General features: G+C 43.1%; 1 protein-coding gene across 1 annotated transcript in view; it reads right to left on the minus strand.

Moving 5' to 3' along the window:
* The window catches only part of GNL2 (G protein nucleolar 2), an 859,639-nt gene that overhangs the window by 516,319 nt on the left and 324,683 nt on the right, over positions 1-18,637 (minus strand). The window contains 2 exon segments of the mRNA XM_044083721.1: positions 12,979-13,008; positions 17,096-17,102. Of these exon segments, the coding sequence (XP_043939656.1) occupies positions 12,979-13,008; positions 17,096-17,102 (37 nt within the window).

The raw sequence follows: 18,637 nt of genomic DNA on the forward strand, positions 1-18,637 counted from the left end.
CTGCTCAGAGGTGACCTGTGCCTGACATACAAGGCCATGTCCAACCCGGAATTAATGGACATGCTCCACCTCAAAAAATCCAAATCCACCAGAGCCACAAGAGCAAGAGACTTAAACCTCAACACGGATATAAATAGGACGTGCTGGAGGGACAGATTCATCACCCAGAGACGCCCTATGCTGTGGAACAGAGCACCTCGCTGGCTCTGTTCAAGAGGAATCTTGACCAGTGGATGGGAGACCGTAGGTTTACCCCGGGGATCATCTCTGTATCACTGCTGGACAGAGGCACGGCAAACTAATGAGTATAGTATTCTTCAACCTAAAGGGTGGTGAAAGCCACACAACCCTGGCTAGGCTTATAAATGCCCTAGGGCAGATAGCCTAGTATGAACCTATGAACAGACTTTCAAAGTGCTTTTTACTGCTGCTTATTTTAGAATGGCTAAATCACAGTCTTTTGCGAAGCCTGAACTGTACTACTTTGACTCATCTTCCACCCCCCTTCACACCTAACTTCCTTAGCTGTTAAAGTGCTAAGGGTAATTTGAGTTGTTACCTCCTGTGTTTGACAGCTCACAGCAGGAGACTTGATTCATGTAATGTTTCCTTGTTCTAGCCTTTACTTTCTGCATGGGTAGGAGAAGAACCAGGGAGCTGTGACATCACAGCATGGGTGGGTTTTTAGGACAGTCGTGGTGATGTCAGCTGGGGGAGGGAATTGGCCAGAAAACTACTTGTATTCATTGACTTTGATGACATCAACAAACTGGAGACTGCAGCAAGCTGTCCAAGGCGGGATAAAAGCTTTTTGAAAGTGAAACCACCACAGTGTACAGTAAAGTACTCTTCTAGTGGAAATAAAAAAGAAGTTATGTCTTACCATAACATTCTATCTGTGTTGTCGATCTTCACTGATCCTTGACTGTAGGCTCAGTTCCGAGCCTCAGATTCGACTCGGCCATTATTCCAGCTCGTACCTTCCAAAAGCTCTCGAGCCAAGCTCTACCCACAATGCTCCTCAACAAAGTACCTCAGATCGAGTTAGCAAACTACAGTGACAGACAAGAAATAATAGATAACAGACCATATCTGTGTTTCTAATATGCAGCCAATCTTTAGAAATATTCGATCCACCAAGAGCTCTAAAGGCAGGGGGAAGGAGGGAGGAAATGTCAAGGATTAGTGAAGATCGACAACACAGATGAATGTTACGGTAAGACATAACTTCTTTATAGGTTCATAGGTAAGTACTAGGTTATCTGCCCAAGGGCATTTATAAGCCTAGCCAGAATGTGTTGTCTTTTGCCACCCCCTTACATTAGTTCCCTGTGCCTCTGTCCAGCAGAGCCATTAGTTCCCTGCGCCACTGTCCAGCAGAGTCACTGCAGTGATCCCCGGGGTAAATTTTCTGTTTCCTATCCACCCATCAAGGTTTCTCTTGAAGAGTGTTAGTGAGGGGCTCTCTGCCTGACGTATACTGGAATCCTGTTCCAAAGCATGGGGAGTCTCTGGGATAGGAATCTATCCCTCCAGCATGTCCTATGTTTCATTGTGGTGAGGTTTATATCTGTAGAGCGTGTTGCTCTTCGGGATTTGTTTTTTTTTTTAGGTGGAGCATGTCCATCAATTCTGGGTTGGACATGGCCTTGTATGTCAGGCAGAGATCACCTCTGAGTAAGGAGTATGCAACAGAGTATAGCTGGAGTTTCTTGAGTCAGGCTGCATAGGGCATCTGTTTGAGGCCAGTAATCCTCTTGGTGAGGTAATTCTGTGGTCTTTCCAGCTGTTGCAAGTGTCTTGTAAGGTACATCCCAAATGGGGTATTGTATTCTATGATGGGTCTAATGAGTGATGAGTAGAGAGGCACAATAACCTCTTTTGTTCTAGATGCAAACCCTTTTGTGTTTAGGTGGGCCACATAGAAGGATTTTCTAACCACCTTGGCAATATGATTATCAAAGGATCTACTTGGGTCCCCAGATCCCTCATTACATTTTCTGTATTTAGGGGACTACCACCTATGTGGTAGTTCGCGGGTACTTTATTTTTTCCAAAGGGGATGACTATGCTTTTTGGCATTTAGCTTGAAGCCATGATTTTAACACCAGGTATCCGTCTCAGTGAGACCCTTCTGGAGGGTGTCTGTATCAGCCGGAGAATTAATTATGGCCCCTAGTTTGCAGTCGTCTGCGAACATGGTCAGCCATAATCCTCTTATGCTTGCCTGTACTCTGAAAAGTATATACCGAACAGGAGGGGTCATAAGACTGAGCCCTGGGGGACGTCACTTGTAACCGGTTTAGTCTCAGACGTAGAGCCTGCAACTCTCCTCATGTGGGTTCTATCCATGAGCCAGTTGGCAACCCATCTCATGACGTAAGGGTTTATGTTCAAGCTGGTGAGCTTGTCTATAATACTAGAATGGGGAATGGTGTCAAAAGCCTTTGTGAGGTCTAGGCAGGCTGTGTGATCCTCCTTTCCCTTGTCTAGTGCCTTGGTAACTGTCTCAAAGAAGTCCACCAGGTTTAGGAGGCATGATCTGCCCTTAACAAAGCCAAACTGGGTAGGATCCAAGGTTTGGAGGTTCCCAATGTCTCTGTTAATGAGTTCCATGATGATGCGCTCCATAGCCTTGCAGACCAGGCTAGTCAGGCTTATAGGGCGATAGTCCCCGGGGTCCATTGTGGCTCCATCTTTGTGGAGTGGGATAACTGTTGCTGTGCGCCACTCTGTGGGTACGTAGCCTGTACAGAGGCTGAGTTTGAACAGTGTGTTTAGGTGGGGGGTTAGTTCATTTTGGAGCTCTTGTAAGACACAGCCTGGGACACCGTCCGGTCCCATTAAAGCTGTGCTTTTGGCTTTGGATAGGGCTGTTTTAACCTGTGTGTCAGTGATTGATGGGGCCCTGCATTCTTCTGGTATGGTTATGGGCCCTTTAGGGGGTGAGAAGGGGTTGAGGTTTGCACTAAACCTGTCTGCCAGAATGTTGGCAATATCAGTTGGTTCAATGTATTTTGTGCCATTCTACACTAACTCAGAGCAGATCTGAGAGTTTCCACTTAAGTTCTTGACATAGCTAAAGAACGCTTTGTGGTTATCATTGGAGTCACTAGCAATTTTTCTTTCGAAACTAGCCTTGGATGATTTAATGAGGGATCATAGTTTCTTACTGATACTGATCAGGGATGTCTTTCTCTCTTGGGATTTTACTCTTTTCTGTACTAGTTTCCTCCTTCTGTTGTATAGCTTGCTTATGGCAGGGGTCAACCAGACTGATTTCCTTTTCGTGGAGGAGTGAGTCTTGGTTTTACTTGGGATAGCACAAGCCATCATTCCTGCAGATGCTCATAGAGTGCCTTTGTAAAGGTTTCAGCAGCTTAGACAGCATTGTCCTTTAGCATGGAGGCTGTGAACCTTTCCACCTCGGTCTTAAGTAACGTGAAGTTTGCTTTTGAAAAGTTTTTCACGGTGGTTTCCTTGATTGGGGTGGGGGCGGAATGTGGATATCCAGAGTGATTAGTCTATGGTCTAATCTAACCAGCGAGGGGTTGACCTCCGGTGTGGAACACCGGTCGCCCATGCTGGTGATGACCAGGTCCAATATGTTGTTCCCTCTGGTGGGGGATGTTGACCAGTTGATCCTGGGAATTCGTGTTTATAGATTCTAGGAAGCGTTGGGCAAGGGAGTTAGTACTTGAGTACTTTATCTGATGTTAATCTTCACACAATCCTTGACTGTGGGACAGAGTCCTTAGTTACCTGAATCTTGGGAGGTCTCATGGAAGAATATTCCTGAGCACCATCGAGCTAAATGATGCTCGTCTCCTAGAGACCTGGTTCAGTTTGTAATGAGCAATAAAGGTATAAAGAGATTCCCATGTTGCCACTGCACAAATATGATCTAAAGAGGCTCTGGCATGAAAAACTGCAGATGTTGCTATATCTCTCGCTGAATGTGCTTTTACAGGTTGTGGTGGGTGGAGACCCTTTTTATTGTAAACAAAGGTGATACCGTCTTTAAGCCATTTAGCTAGAGTAGTTTTAGAAACTGGACTCCCCAAGGAAACTGAAGAAAAGGCAATAAAGAGCTGGTCTGATTTTCTGATATCCTTTGTTCTAGTAAATGTAAACAGTACTCTCCTTTACTGGAAAAATTGGGAAAAAAGACTGGAAGGTGTAAAGTCCGACTGATGTTTGACTCAGAAACAACCTTTGGTAGGAAAGATGGATTTGTTTGGAGGGTTACCCTGTCCTTATGAAAAATCAAGTAAGGGGGTTTGCAGGACAAGGTTTGTATTTTCAATATTCTTTTGGCAGAAGTGATAGCTATTAAAAATACATTTTTTTCCAGGGCAAGAACTTTAAGTGACAACTTTTTGAAGGCTGAAAAGGGGCAGAAATCAGAGACTGAAATACCAGACTCAAATCCCAAGGTGCAGAGGGTTCTTTATATGGAAGTCTGAGCATCGAAGTTCCCTTCAAAAGGCTTTACAAAGTTTATGTGACATATCTGAAGAACCACTGAAACCAATATAGAAGTTAGATATTGCAGCAAGATGCACCCAAACAGAAGAAGCTGATGCACCTCTCAGAGTAAGGCTAAGAAGTCTAAAACGCTGTGTGCAAGTATTGAATATAGGTTCATAGGTAGGTTCATAGGTAGATACCATGCTATCTGTCCTAGGGCATTTATAAGCCTAGCCAGAGTGTATTTGGCTTCCGCCTCCCTATTAGATTAGCCTACTGTGCCTCTGTAAAGTAGGTCACATAAGGCACCCTTTGAAGATTAGTTTACTGTGCCTCTCTCTAGCAGGGACACAGGGGAGATCCAGGGGTGAATTTGCGATTTCCCATCCACGCGTCCAAATTTCGCTTGAAGAGGGTCAGCGAGGGGCTATGTCTAACATGAATTGGGATTCTCTTCCAGAGTGAGGGGAGCCTCTGGGAAATGAATCTGTCCCTCCAGCATGTCCTATTTATTTTTGTGCTGAGGTTTAGGTCCCTGGAGCGTGTAGCTCTAAGGGACTTGGATTTTTTGAGATGGAGCATGTCCATTAATTCTAGGTTTGACATTGTTTTGTACGTCAGGCATAGATCCCCTCTGAGTAGGCGGTAAGCAACTGAGTAGAGCTGGAGTTTCTTTAGTCGAGCTGCATAGGACATCTGTTTGTAGCCCATAATCCTCTTGGTGAAGTACTTTTGGGGTCTCTCCAGTTGCTGCAGGTGTCGGGTAAGGTACATTCCAAAAGGGGCATTATATTCAATTATGGGCCTGATGAGTAGAGGGGCACAATGACCTCTCGATCTAGATGCGAACCCTTTCGTGATAAGGTGGGCTATACAGAAGGTCTTTCTAACCACTTTGGCAACATGATTATCAAAGGAGAGATTACTATCTACGTTGGTCCCCAAATCTCTAATTACTTCTTCCGTACTTAATGGATTCCGTACTTAATATGGGTGAAGATTACAGTTTAGCGACCATTTAGTAAACTTTTGCCACTTGTTATGATACAATTTTCTTGTTTAATGTTTGTGTTTGGACAGAACGATGCAATGGATCAGGGAAGAGAAGGAAGGATGCCTGGCAATCATGGGAACCGGAGAAGTCATGCAGTGAGTTTGAGATGTTGTAGATGTGGATGAACAAGTCCCTCCGGGTGGGACAGTAGATCTGGAGCTGGATCCAATATCCAGGGTTTCCGAAATAGATGAGGCCATAGGAATGGGAGCCAGATTTGTCGAGGCCAAAATGGGACAATGAGGACTATTCTGTTCTTCGACCTGTTGTCTTTCTTTAGGAACTAACATATTAGGGAAATCGGTCGAAAGGCATACAATAGACCGGGGGGCCAATCGTGAAGGAGAGCATCTCTGGGAAACTCCCCTGGGGGAGGGGTAAGGACAAAGTAACTGCTGCATTTGTTCAGAAGGGACGGTCACAGCAAGGTTGGCCCCAGGGGCAGAATATCTTTTCCACCACCACAGGATTGAGAGACCACTCATGAGGCATGAAGATGGTTCTGCTCAATTTGTCCGTAATCGCGTTAGAGCTCCTGAGAATGTGCATGATTACAAAAAAACAGTCGGAAGATATTGCCCATTGCCATACTCTGAGCACTTCTCAACAAAGAGGGTAAGGTCTGTTCCCCCCTTGCTTGTTGATATACTAGACTACTGACATACTGTCTGAATCGCAATTGTTCCCAAGGGAAGGGTTTTTTGAAATGCCTGCAACACTAAGAGCACTGCCCTCATCTCTAGAACATTGATATGCAAACTGGTCTCCAGCTGGGACCAAGTGCCTTGGACTGTCTTTCCCAGATAATGCCCTCCATATGGGCTGTGTCATTGGTCATTGTGGCTTGGGGTCGAGGAAGGACAAAGGGACAGCCCGACAAAACTTCACTGGAGTGAATCCACCAACTCAGCTCTTCCTTGCATTAACTGGTGATCATAATCAGGTGAGACACTGAATGATTCAATAAGGACCATTGGGAGGCCAGAAGCCACTCAAGAATCCGCATGTGATATCTAGCCAGGAGAACTAGAGTGACAGAGGCTGCCATTGATCCTAGGGCCCTTAGAACAAGTCTTGCTGTTACTTTCTTGCTGCGAATGATCCAGCTCACTTGTGACCTGTCGTTTGGAGCCTTTCTAGGTGAAGTCACACAATGCCAGTGACCGGCTATAGTATCGCTCCAGTGAACTCCAGCTGTTAGGATGGTTCTAGATTGGATTTGTCATAGTTTATAGTAATGCCTAAGCTGAAACAAAGGAGAAGAGAGTAATCTCATGCCTTTATGAGTTGACACCCGGTGGAAATGGTAAGGAGCCAGTCGTTTACATATGGAAACACTCTGAATCCTAGCAGTCTGAGTTGAGCTGCTACTACTGCCATACATTTGGTAAACACCTTCGGGGCTGGGTGAGACCAAAGTGCAGTGCCCTGAACTGAAAGTCACTGGCTCCCAGCCAGAAGTGCAAGAATCATCTGGAGCACTTGTCTATTTTTATATGGTAGTACACATCCCGAAGATCTATTGAGCACATCCAGTTGTCTTTTCCCAGGAAAGGACGTATAGACTGAACCGAGACCATCCGGGATTTGGTTTGTTGAACTGATTTGTTCAACTGACTAAGGTCCAGTATTGGTCTCCAGTCCCTGTTTTCTTTGGGACTAAAACAAATCTTGAGTAAATTCTGGATCCTTTCTGGTCTGGTGGGACTACCCAGATGACTTTTGTCGAGCAGTTTTTGAATTTCTAAGACTGCTGCCTCCCTGTGACTGGGTGGAACGTTTGGGATTATTCTTGGTCTTTTTGGTTTGCCTGACAGTGGAATGCTGCAACCTCTGGTAATAAATCTCAGCACCCATTAGTCCACTGTTATTTCTAGCCAGGCTGATTGGTGCAGGGATAACTGTCACCTAACTACCTCCAGAGAAAGGCAATTGGGTCTCCTTTCAGGAGCGCTGATAGGAGATACCAGAGAAAGAGTTCATGGAACCTGGAGTCTGTGGGCTATTTCTGTCTCTTGGAAGGCATCTTCCATTATTGTTTCCCCCTCGGCCCCAGAGGAATCATTGCCACGGGAGTCCTGGAAAGGCCCTTGGGTCTTTTTGAACCATAGCCTACCACTTCTCTGGTTCCTGGAACAGGGCCATTGAGGAGTGGAAAAGTGTACGCCCACGGCATAGAGGGTCTTCCCCTCTTTCTCACATTTGGCTAGAATCTCTAACTTTGGGACCAAATTGGGATGATCCATCAAACGTTGCGTTGACAAAAGAAGACTTAAATGGCTCAGCAAAATCACAAATGCATCCAGGTGTGTCTCTTGATGGCTACACCTGAACCCACTGCTCTATTCATCACTTCGGCAGCATGAGCAACTAGCCTCATGGATAAACTAGAACTAGATTCTAGGGTGACCAGCTGAAAAGCAACTTGTCTCAAACTCCTTAAGCTACTGCTCATGAGACAGTATCTGAAAGCTCTTTAATCAGATCTTTCTAAAGTCTGGTAAAATATGCCATATAGTTCAAGGATCTGAGAGCAAAGGTTGATGAAGCATAAAAGCGCTTCCCAAATCTATCCATTGTCCTAGACTCCTTGTTAGTAAGGTGGATAGTAGGACTTTCATCAGCAAGTTCTTTCCTGGTGACTGCCGCTACCCCCATGGCGTCTACAGGGATACCTTTGGCCCAGTGTTGATCATCTTTTGGGCAGAGATAATATGGTCAGATCTCTTAGGGATTGGCTTGATAGAGTCAGGTATCTTCCAAGCCCGCTGAGCAATCAGTTTAATAAGACTGTCAGCAGGTGGCGAGATCCAAGAGGTAGAGGGCTGGGCATGAAAAGCTTCTAGGTATACTGATTCCTCTGAGGAAAGCTGGAGGATAGTCCAGCCAGCCCTATGTTTAAGGGATTTCTAGGATGTCCCTGAAGGGAACATCTTCAGGTGGTGACTTTGGGGAGACTTCCCCTTCAGCAAAATCAGTATCTTCAGTGAAGGACTCTTCAGGGAAGCCCAAGTGCTTTCTCTTGCACTCTTTCTTCAAAGGTACCTCTTCAGTGGGATGCTCTGGGGAGGTATCCAAAGATGACTCAACCAGATTGGTTTGGTCCTGAGACTTTTGTGCCCTCTGTCCTGGGGTAGATACTGGGGGAAGCGCCGGTTGAGTGGATGGATGTGATGGTTGGTCTGACAGGGAAGGCAGAGACTGTTTGTCTGCAATGGACAAGGCCCTCTCCATAGCCTGAACAGCAGCCCCCCCCCCCCCCTGTAGAGGAACTGGAGCCTGGAAGAGAGGCTCTATCCTATACCGAGGAGGCTGCCGCCGACATAGAAGCCAGTGTCAAGCCTACATATGCTGAAGCCCTGAGGGCCATGGAAGGCTCTGAAAGTATCAAAGTCAAACCCTGCCCCTCGGAACGGACAACAAAGCCCTGACCCTGGGAGGTCTCTGGTTCTCACAAACCAGAGGAACTCAGGGTAACTATCAGTGTCGGAGAAGGAGCTCTGATGGACACCAACACAGTCGGAGTCTGGAAGGTCAGCACTAGGGGCTCCGAAATCTCAGCTGGAGTCAAAGAAGGAATGGGGGTGTGTGGAAGAAGGTAAGGTTCCAGAGCTAACAAGGCTAGGAACAGTGGAAGGAGGTAATCCCCTCGCTGTCACGGGTTGGTCCACCAGTCTCATAATATCACACTCGGATAACCTTTTGGTGGACTGAACAGAAGAAGACAATGGAGACCTCGGTGGCCGTGCCTCCAAAAAAGGACTGGGGGCACGGTCTGCAAAGGGATCCATTGTTGGAGAATAAGTTGTGCGTGATAACATTTCTATTAGAGTGTTCTTCAGTTCCAAGTGGTCAAATGGTAACAAAAGGAGTGTTGTCTGCACTGACAATGGTAAGGAGGATGACACTGCTGAAGTGGTTGGTGCCGACAGCACCGAGAACCGAGTATCTTGGCCCACCAGTGTGGAGGAGGCTGTCACCACCATGGGAGATTTAGCCATTTTAGTAGGGGGTTCCGAGGAACATGTCGGAACTAAGTGACTCTATGTTTTTGGTTTTGAAGAGGATGAAGAAGAGGAGGAACTGTCTTCGATCTGTGGACCAGATAGGGCCTCTTCGAAATTAGATTTAAGTAGGCCTTTTAAGATCAGCTTGTTTTTGCAATCTATCAGGGTTCTGGAACTAAACCCATGACAGATCATACAATCCTCCTGCAAATAAACCACTCTGAGACAATAAATACACTGAGTGTGGCCATCTGAATTAAGCATTTTTCGGTCACATTTTTGGCATCTCTTAAAGACGAAGGTTTGTCAGCCATACCATAAGAAACCAAGGCCACCGTACACACAGAAACACACACACACACTGCTGAAGAAAGTTTTTTTTTTAATATATATTAGAGAGAGGAACAAAAAAGGGGGAAAAGGAAACTACCAACTATGGTATTAAGAGTTACCTGAAGCTAAAAGGGAAGGCAGTACCAACGATGGTACTCGAGTGTAACTAATGGTAAAAAAGTGGAAAGAAAACACACTCACGCACACACAAAAGACTATCTAGAAGAGAAGAAAGGTAGAAAAGATAGAAATTAAGGCTAGATATTGAAGATATGGTATGGAAAAAACTAACTTACAGTTTGAAGTAACGCTAATGCTCGAGAGATTGGATAAAATGCATCTGGCACTATGAAGCAGCAAACGAGATCTGAGGTAGTTTGGTGAGGAGCATTGTGGGTAAAGCTTAGCTCAAGAGTTTTTGGAAGGCGCAAGCTGGAATAACGGCTGAGTTGGTGAGCTCACAGTCAAGGATTATGAGAAGACTGACAATATCAGATCAGTAGATTTAAAATATTTTAAATGTTGTATTGTTGTTTATTCATAGTAGGGACTGTAAATTGGGAGAAAAAGGATGGAGAAGTTGAGCATGTCATAACAGAATCCTGATGTCCTTTAAGCTTCTTATATATATTAGCAATTAACTATTTGGACCAGGTAACTTTCTAGACTTCAGGTGTTTAAGTGAATGAATAACTTCATCAACTGAAACTGGAAAAGTCAGATGCTTCTTATAACAGAACAGGGAAAGCTTAGCCTAAACAGGAACCACAAATTTCAAGTTAGGAGTGCAACTTTTTTTTTTTTTTTAACTAATTTGCAGATACACTTACTATAGCCCAAAGCTATAATAGTTGTACACCTGAATTCATTAACTTTTAAAGAAGTTTGTTTTTTTCTCTCAAAATCTAATAATTTAACAACAATCTCACTGGGGAGTTCTCAAACACTCCTCTATGCTGTTTTTGCTGTTAATAGAACTGGATTCAACATATACAACTTGAAATATGTCAAATTTCCAATGTAATTCTTCAGAACTGTGTTGACAGCGGATGAAAAAGCCCTTTGTAAGCTGCTCTTGTTACTCATTCAAGAGTGTTTCAAATTTCAATATAGTGTTTCTTAGCTCTGGATGCAGCTCACTGTTGACACTGTCTAGATACAAAATCCTTGAGACACAACCATTGGACTATTGTTGGAAGTGTTAATAATCATGCAAAAGTTTGAGATTTTAGGGCCCAAGACCCCTTTGAAGTTTTTTTTTTCCCCACTGAACCATGAAAGAAACTCTGAGGTGTGTCTATTTATGGTGGAAAATTAAGAACGATTTAGAATGACTGGAGAACTGGACAATTATACCTTTAGCTGTAAGAACTCCCAATAAGAATCTGAGATCAGAAAGAAGTCTAGTTGAGAGAAATCGACAAAGCTTCAAGGTAATGTAAATGTTAAATTTATACTTCTACCATGAAAAATTCTCCAAGGGTCTGAAATATTAAAACTGCATAAAACCTAAACTGCTTTTGCCTCTTTATAATATTTAGTCAATAAAGTTCACATCTGTCTAACACTAGAATGAGCGCTGCATTCCACTCTCCTACCAGAATCATGAAGTCATGACCTCTCCTTAGACACTGTAGTATACAGCACAAACTGGAGACAGTTTCTTTGGTACAAGTGAAATTTATTTCAGTAAAGAAAATATTTCCATCTTAAACAAAATCAGTATATTCTTGCTAATACAAGGGTTTCTTCCGCTTGCTTACAGTCAACTTAAAGTCTCTTAAACACATTAGTTTCTTACCATCCATAGTCTTATTAACCCAGATTAGACCAGTGTCTTGCAACTCTCTGCAAATTCACATGCAAGTCTATGGTGCTCCTTGAGTGTCCACAGAGACTCCAATCTTGTCACAAAAATCTCCATTTGGAGAGGCAAACTTCCCCGAGTTTATGGACTATAAATCCTCCTTTTAACAAGAGCTTTTAAAGTGCTTTACATTACTTATGCTGTTACTAACTTCACAACTGTATCTCGGCGATTACCTGTGCAACTTTCAGGTTTTCCCCACAACACACACACTGCAAAGCACAGCACATTTTTTCACCTAGTAAAAAGCCACTACATCAATACTTTCCATTTGAATTTGCTTATAAGGAAGAAAAAAGGCCCGTCTGGAGTATAGCACCAATCTAAGAGCATGATGTGATCTCTAATGGACCCCATGACTAAATAAATCTATGTTCATATACATGATCTATAAAAAATAAAGCCATGTTCCAGTTGGCTTCAGCAAAGTAGCATAACAGGTACTCCTATTTAAAGACCTTCCACTCACCTGCAATAATATTTACCTCTTGTAATAGCCTATTGATCTGAAAGTTTCTAAGCAAATACTTTAACTGCAAGCTTTTCTTTTTGTCATCCACATTCTTAAGATAGATGTTATGCTTCAGGCTAACAATGCAAACAATACCCAGAAAACTCCAACAGTGACATGGAGCAACAGAAACCAGATTCAAACTTCCCATCTATTTTTAAAATACTTATTCTGGTAAGGGTCAAGTGGAAAACAGCTGAACATGCCATGTCAGGCTTCTCTATCCCCCTAACAGTCTTCAGTTCCTCTTATAGGATGCCAATATGTTCACAGGCCAGATAACAGACATTCTCATCAGCACACCCCAGGGCTTCAGAATTGACCCGTGGATTGCCCACTGGACAGACAACTGACCACTGACAGAATTTTACAGGACTTCCACATACAAGAACACAATTAATGCTGTCCTTCAGGTCTCTTGTTATCTTTGGCATCCATTCTTCTAACATCAAGACAGAAGTCAAAGAGCTATGGCTGACCATGTTTGCTGATGACTGTAAACAGATGCTAATGTGTCCTGCCTAAGGATACTTGCACAGTCTAGCAAGGGCCTGACAATGCTAATACTTGTCCTGATTACGGTCTCAAATGTAACGTTAAAATGTAGTATGGTTTTATTCAGGAAGCAAGATTTCCCTAGTTCATACTATCTTGAGGTGGGCATAGCCAGCAAATGTGCACCCAGGTCCCTTCTTTGATAACAGACAGCATACTTCAACCACATAAATTACTCTACTTTCCATAGTTATTACCAAAGGCATTTCTTCTAGGAGTATGGAAGTCATATTTCCTCTCCATACATTTCTCATCAGAACTGTCTTTAAATACGATACTCCCTTCAGGGTGTACCTCTTCAAACATCTTGCTTAAATAGAAAGCACCACAGATTCTTCCAAAAATGGATTAAACTCTCTAAGCTTCCCTGACAGATTATACAGACTCCTTTTACATGAAACATTCTACTCTACTTGATTTCCATCGGCGGCACAGTGGTGCCGCGGTACAGTTGTCACCTCACAGCAAGAGGTTCTCTGGTTCGATTCCCAGCTGGGGTGCCTTCTGTGTGGAGTCTGCATGTCCTCCCTGTGTGGGTTTTCTCTGGGTGCTCCAGTTTCCTCCCATGTTACAAAGACTTGCGTCTGGAGCATTTCTCCCGGGGCCTCCGCGGAAAATTGTCTCGTTCCAAGTCGGACTTTCCGGTTAACAAATGTTAAATAAATAAATAAAATAAATCACCTATGCAAGACTAGAAGCATGGTGAAAACTCGTACCTTCATAATGTACATAACCAAGATCTGCTGGCATAACAGATATCTAACCTAGTGTATCTCAAACTTATGGAATAGGCTTCCGTTACACATCAAGCAATAAATTAGCTCCCTTTAGTACCTCTCTTGATGACTAGATGTGTATTTGCAAACGGATCTACTTCAGTAGATCGACTTACCAGAACATCAAAGATCAGATACCCGAGACGAAAGCACCAAACAGAAAGGATAGCAAATGAAGAAAACATCAGAAAGTCACACCGGGAAAAGGGTAAGTTGTCCAACACCACCACGAAAACAAACCACACTAAATTCAACCCATCTAAAAGGGGGGGTTTCGCCCCCCCCCACACACCACTCTTACTTAAATATACCAACTCTGAGATCGCACTACAGTGTGGAAAAGTGCAAAGGTCACCATCATTCGGTATCCTGTTCTATTAGGTGCTTTCATCTCATGTATCTGGTCTTTGAATGTTATGGTAAGTTGATCTACTGAAGTAGATCCATTTGCAAACTACATTAGGCAGCAGCTAATATTTAAGTATACGGACTTACATACTGGCTAGGAATACAGGCATGTGGACTTCTTTCTAGTACACACTTATGAACCTGTGACAGAGGGAATACATTACGTGGGTTTGTAAAACATGGCACAAAAACCAATGAATGTCTGAAACATAATAGCATAGGGGAGAAGACATCAGATAATGCTGGAGGGGATTTACTTTAATAAGAACCTGAATACTGTCTAAACAGAACTAAATACGAAACAGAGATACTTAAGAAGGCATGGGACAGCTGGAAGAGTGAGTGTGGCATCTTGGGAAAAAACAGGAAGCAAGCAACTATTTTAAATGCACACCATATCCCAGACCACACAGTCTCCTCCTGCTGAGATATGATATACATGAAACGATATATGACGACAGATGTAGATTAACTTGGGCTTCCCTCACAGTGGCATCATCTAGCTGTCCATTTTCAAAATACGTACAGCTGATTTATAAATTCTTAAAGTTCATGTTTGCTGGGTCAGCTCCATTATGTTTTGGATCAGTGCCCACTAACACAGACTGAGTGCTGCATTTTGTTTTATCACAATGACTTGCCCAAAGATTAAGTCTGAGAGTGGAACATATTTTCAGGGCGATCTCCATTCTCTACAGACTCCTCTGTTGCAAGGTCAGTAAACTGCCTTTCGGCTTTTCCCAGTTAGGGGTCGCCACAGAGGAACCTCGGTCCACTAATGACTGGCAGTGAATTGATACGGTGTTGAGTTGCCAGCCTGGCACCCAACCTTCAAAGAAGGCGCACACACTCGCACCTACCTGCATGTCTTTTAAATTCACTCGACCACGGGGAGGACATGCAGAATCCGCACAGAAGGCGCACAAGCCGAGAATCCAACTGGACAGTCTCTTGCTGTGAGGTGACAACGCTAACTGCTGCACCACCAGGTGTTTGTCCATAAAACAAGTAAACAGTGCAATTGTCTTCTCAGCACATTATGATGCACAAGTCTGGATACTGGACCTATAAAACAGTGTAAAGTTTCAGATGGTTTAACAGTACTAATTTCTGCAGTGGTACAATCCTGTTTATCCCTGCATGAACAAATAATCTCCTCTCCTCTCTCTTGCTGTGATTTACTTTGACTCTTGGGGACTAGTGTTATTCTGTCCTTTGACTTAATCAATACTCACAGACTCTTCCCATTCATCACTACCTTCTTAAGTTGGATGCACACATAAATGATGGTGGCAAACCCTATATACACTGCAAATGCAAAAGTAGGGTTCTCCACATACACAGGCAGCACATTTCATGGCTATAACTTCTTTACACAAACATTTGTTAGCGAGCTAAATGGGTTGGTTTACTTACCCTTTTCAGGTAAAACCTGGGTTCATCTGACTACAGACCAAAATAGGCATTTTTTTTTTCCAAGTGAAAGTGAAACCCCCCTCCAAAAAACACTCTCGATCACAGTTTTCTACTGGCATTCTCCTGAATATTCTACTACACAACTCTGAAGCAGTTGTCCAGTAGGGAGATTTCTTGCTCTCTGTACGGGTGCAACATCATCAACTGTCACTGAAGCAGTTATGTAACACAGCTAGGTAAATTCATCGCTAACTTGAGCCAGGTGAATTACATTTATTATAATCCCTGTCAGATGCACAGGATCATGCATTAAACCAATGCATGGGCTCTATGAACTGTGGTAGTCTCTCCAACTCATTTAAGTACTGTTGCAAGATGAAGGCTATACTCACTGATTTGATTGGTCTGGGCTGACTGGCCAACTGCAACCTGGCCAGAGGTACACATCACTCAAAAATTACAGCCAACAGCAAAATGGACAATCAGCTTGCTGTGTGGATGTGTCTGACAAAGGCACCATATAATTTTGATGTGTGTGTGTGTGGGGGTGGGTGGAGGCAAACACATCCACATTTCACATCTTGGCATAACCAACTCTAATGTCTCATGGAAGCAAGGTTTTGCTGTCAGTTGCCTTTTTTGGTCTAGCAACCTGCTCACAGTCTGTGCTGGTCCCAAGGCAAAGCATGCTTTCTAAGGTTCCGCATTCAAACAGTGTGGACATACTCACTCAACTCAGATTGCAGACCTCCCTGCCTTTCGGCTGTGTATTCAAAAGCAAGATTCTTCAATGTAATCTGTGGCTACCATCTCCTGAAGGCAGTGACCAGCCTGGACAACCTCTTCCTCTAGCTGTCCACCCTCCTGTGGTATATCTGCAGTGTAATTCTGCTGTAGCTCTGATGAATACTTCTGCACAGCCTCCTAGGCACATATGGCATTGTGATTTAAAGCTTCCAAACTTTTTTCTGTGATTTAACCAAAGCAACAATACTTTCAAGCCTCAGTAAGGATCACAAGTAGCAATGCAGTTTCTGAGCAATCTTTTTGTTAGTCTCCTAAAAAGGTGGCAAAGTAGGAGCATGGTGCATGCTAACCACAGACTGACAAAAATTTTCTCAGAACTTTGTAGCCCAATTTCCTGCTCTAGGCAGTAGATTGCTTATGTCGTAAAGTGGACTTTATTAAAGTCTTAAAATTTCATCTGTGGTGGGACAAACTCAATGTTTCCTTAAACACCACAAAGAAAGAAAGACAAAGAAAAAACTCAAAACTTTGCATTCTTCAGAGTTTAAATGTTCAACAAAACCTTTTCAACATTTAAAGATTGTTTATAGGAAAGACATACTATAAGTGAACAATTTATTTCCAGAAGCAAATTTATGTCTTCCTTTTTTGACACACACAATTTGTGAACTCTTCTGTCAAAAAAATAGAGCTTTCGGATCTTTGGTTCTTTAGTAAGAACATTTTTCCCAATTTATGGCTCTCTGATAAGAAGAGCTTTTATAATCTTGGGGTAAAAGAAACAGCCAAGTCTGCCATTGTCGAAGGGTAATGGATGCAAGGCTCTTGACGTCAGATGCTGACATTACCTGCAGGTGGGTTTCAGTACATCATTACTGTAACAGTGATCCCAGTGAAGAGCATCAGTTTTTACAATATCTGACTCTTTGATAAGAACAGTTTTTACATAACCTGCCCTCTGACTGCAAGAAACCACAATATGTAAAATAAAAATAAACAGTCTCACAGAAACACACAGCTCATAAAAACGAGTCCAGGTGTGCCATGGCTGCAATGGTGTAGAGTGCACATGAAACCAAGGAACCAGAACAAGCTTACTTTTACGTGAAATCATGGATCCAGAACAAGTTTACTTTATCACTACAATCCTTGAGCCATCACCTCAGATGTCAATTCCTTACACATCTGAAATTCACCAGAATATACCTAACAAAACTTATTCCCCATTTCTAGAACAGGTCCCGTAACATATCAAGCACAGTACTTTCCTAGCAACCTATGATCCAATCTGGAAGACTATAGAGATGATTACAAATTTTCAAGTAGGACAGGTGAGGAAATCTGCGTACTGTGAGATACAACTAATCTCTCACCAATACTGGGTGGCACATCTGAACTTCAACGGTCTCCTTGTCTGTAAGCTTATATGTGTTGCAGAGTGTAGGGCTTGGCCTCTACATCTGCTCAGTGCCCTAGGTGAATACCACAAAATGACAGATTTCTGGCAGCTAGTCCACACCTACAACTAGGAAATTTCTGCTTCAACACCTCGTGACAGAAAAAAGCAAGCTTTTTGAGCACTGGAAATCTCCAGCCTTAAGAGGCACAAGGACAATCATTCTCTATCACTCCTACAATAAATTCACTAAGACACTGGAAACAGCCAGTACTTCTACTGCTGGAACAATTGATGAAAATGAGTGAAGTTCAATGTACATGAGCACAAAGTAGTCAACTACGATAATGCACAGTAGTCTTGGTCAAACAGATGGATGTATGACAATGGACAACCTAGGTGATGAATGCACAGTCAATTGAGATAAAAGAATCCTTTTACATGTCAACCGGCTTAAAAACAGATGGCAAAGATATATAATAACCGATAAGCTAACTTACTTGATACAATACCTTGGAATGCTTAATGGTTTGGTGAGTACCAACAGCTACAACACAAAATGTAGCCTGATACCAGCTGATGGTTGTAGGCAATGTCCTCCCCTCCATCTGATTCTGGTGAGTTTCATTAGACTCAGAGTAACTCCATGAATAACTGTTTGTCAGAGTTTATTACAATGCAAGCCGAGAATGGAAGTTGACTGCCAGGCCCTTATTTTGTATCAATACACACACACACACACACACACACACACACACACACACACACACACACACACACACACACACACAAACACACAAACACACACACACAAACACACAAACACACACACACAGAGACACACACAGTGTGGGAGGAAAACGGTACTCAAAGAAAAGCCATAGAAACACATGCAGGACATGCAGACTCTGCAGAGAAGGCATCTCAGTCAAGAACTGAACCAGAAAACTTAACAGCTGTGAGACCACTCTGCCTTCCCTCTGCAAAGGCACTTACTAGCAAATGTTAACAGTAACAAGTTAATAAGAAAATACACTATATACAGTACAACTCAAATATATGTACTACATGTATAACAAATATGTTGTATGATATTT

This window comes from Protopterus annectens, chromosome 1.part1 (assembly GCF_019279795.1).
Source record: "Protopterus annectens isolate FY-2018-M chromosome 1.part1, PAN1.0, whole genome shotgun sequence".
NCBI lineage: Eukaryota > Metazoa > Chordata > Ceratodontiformes > Protopteridae > Protopterus > Protopterus annectens.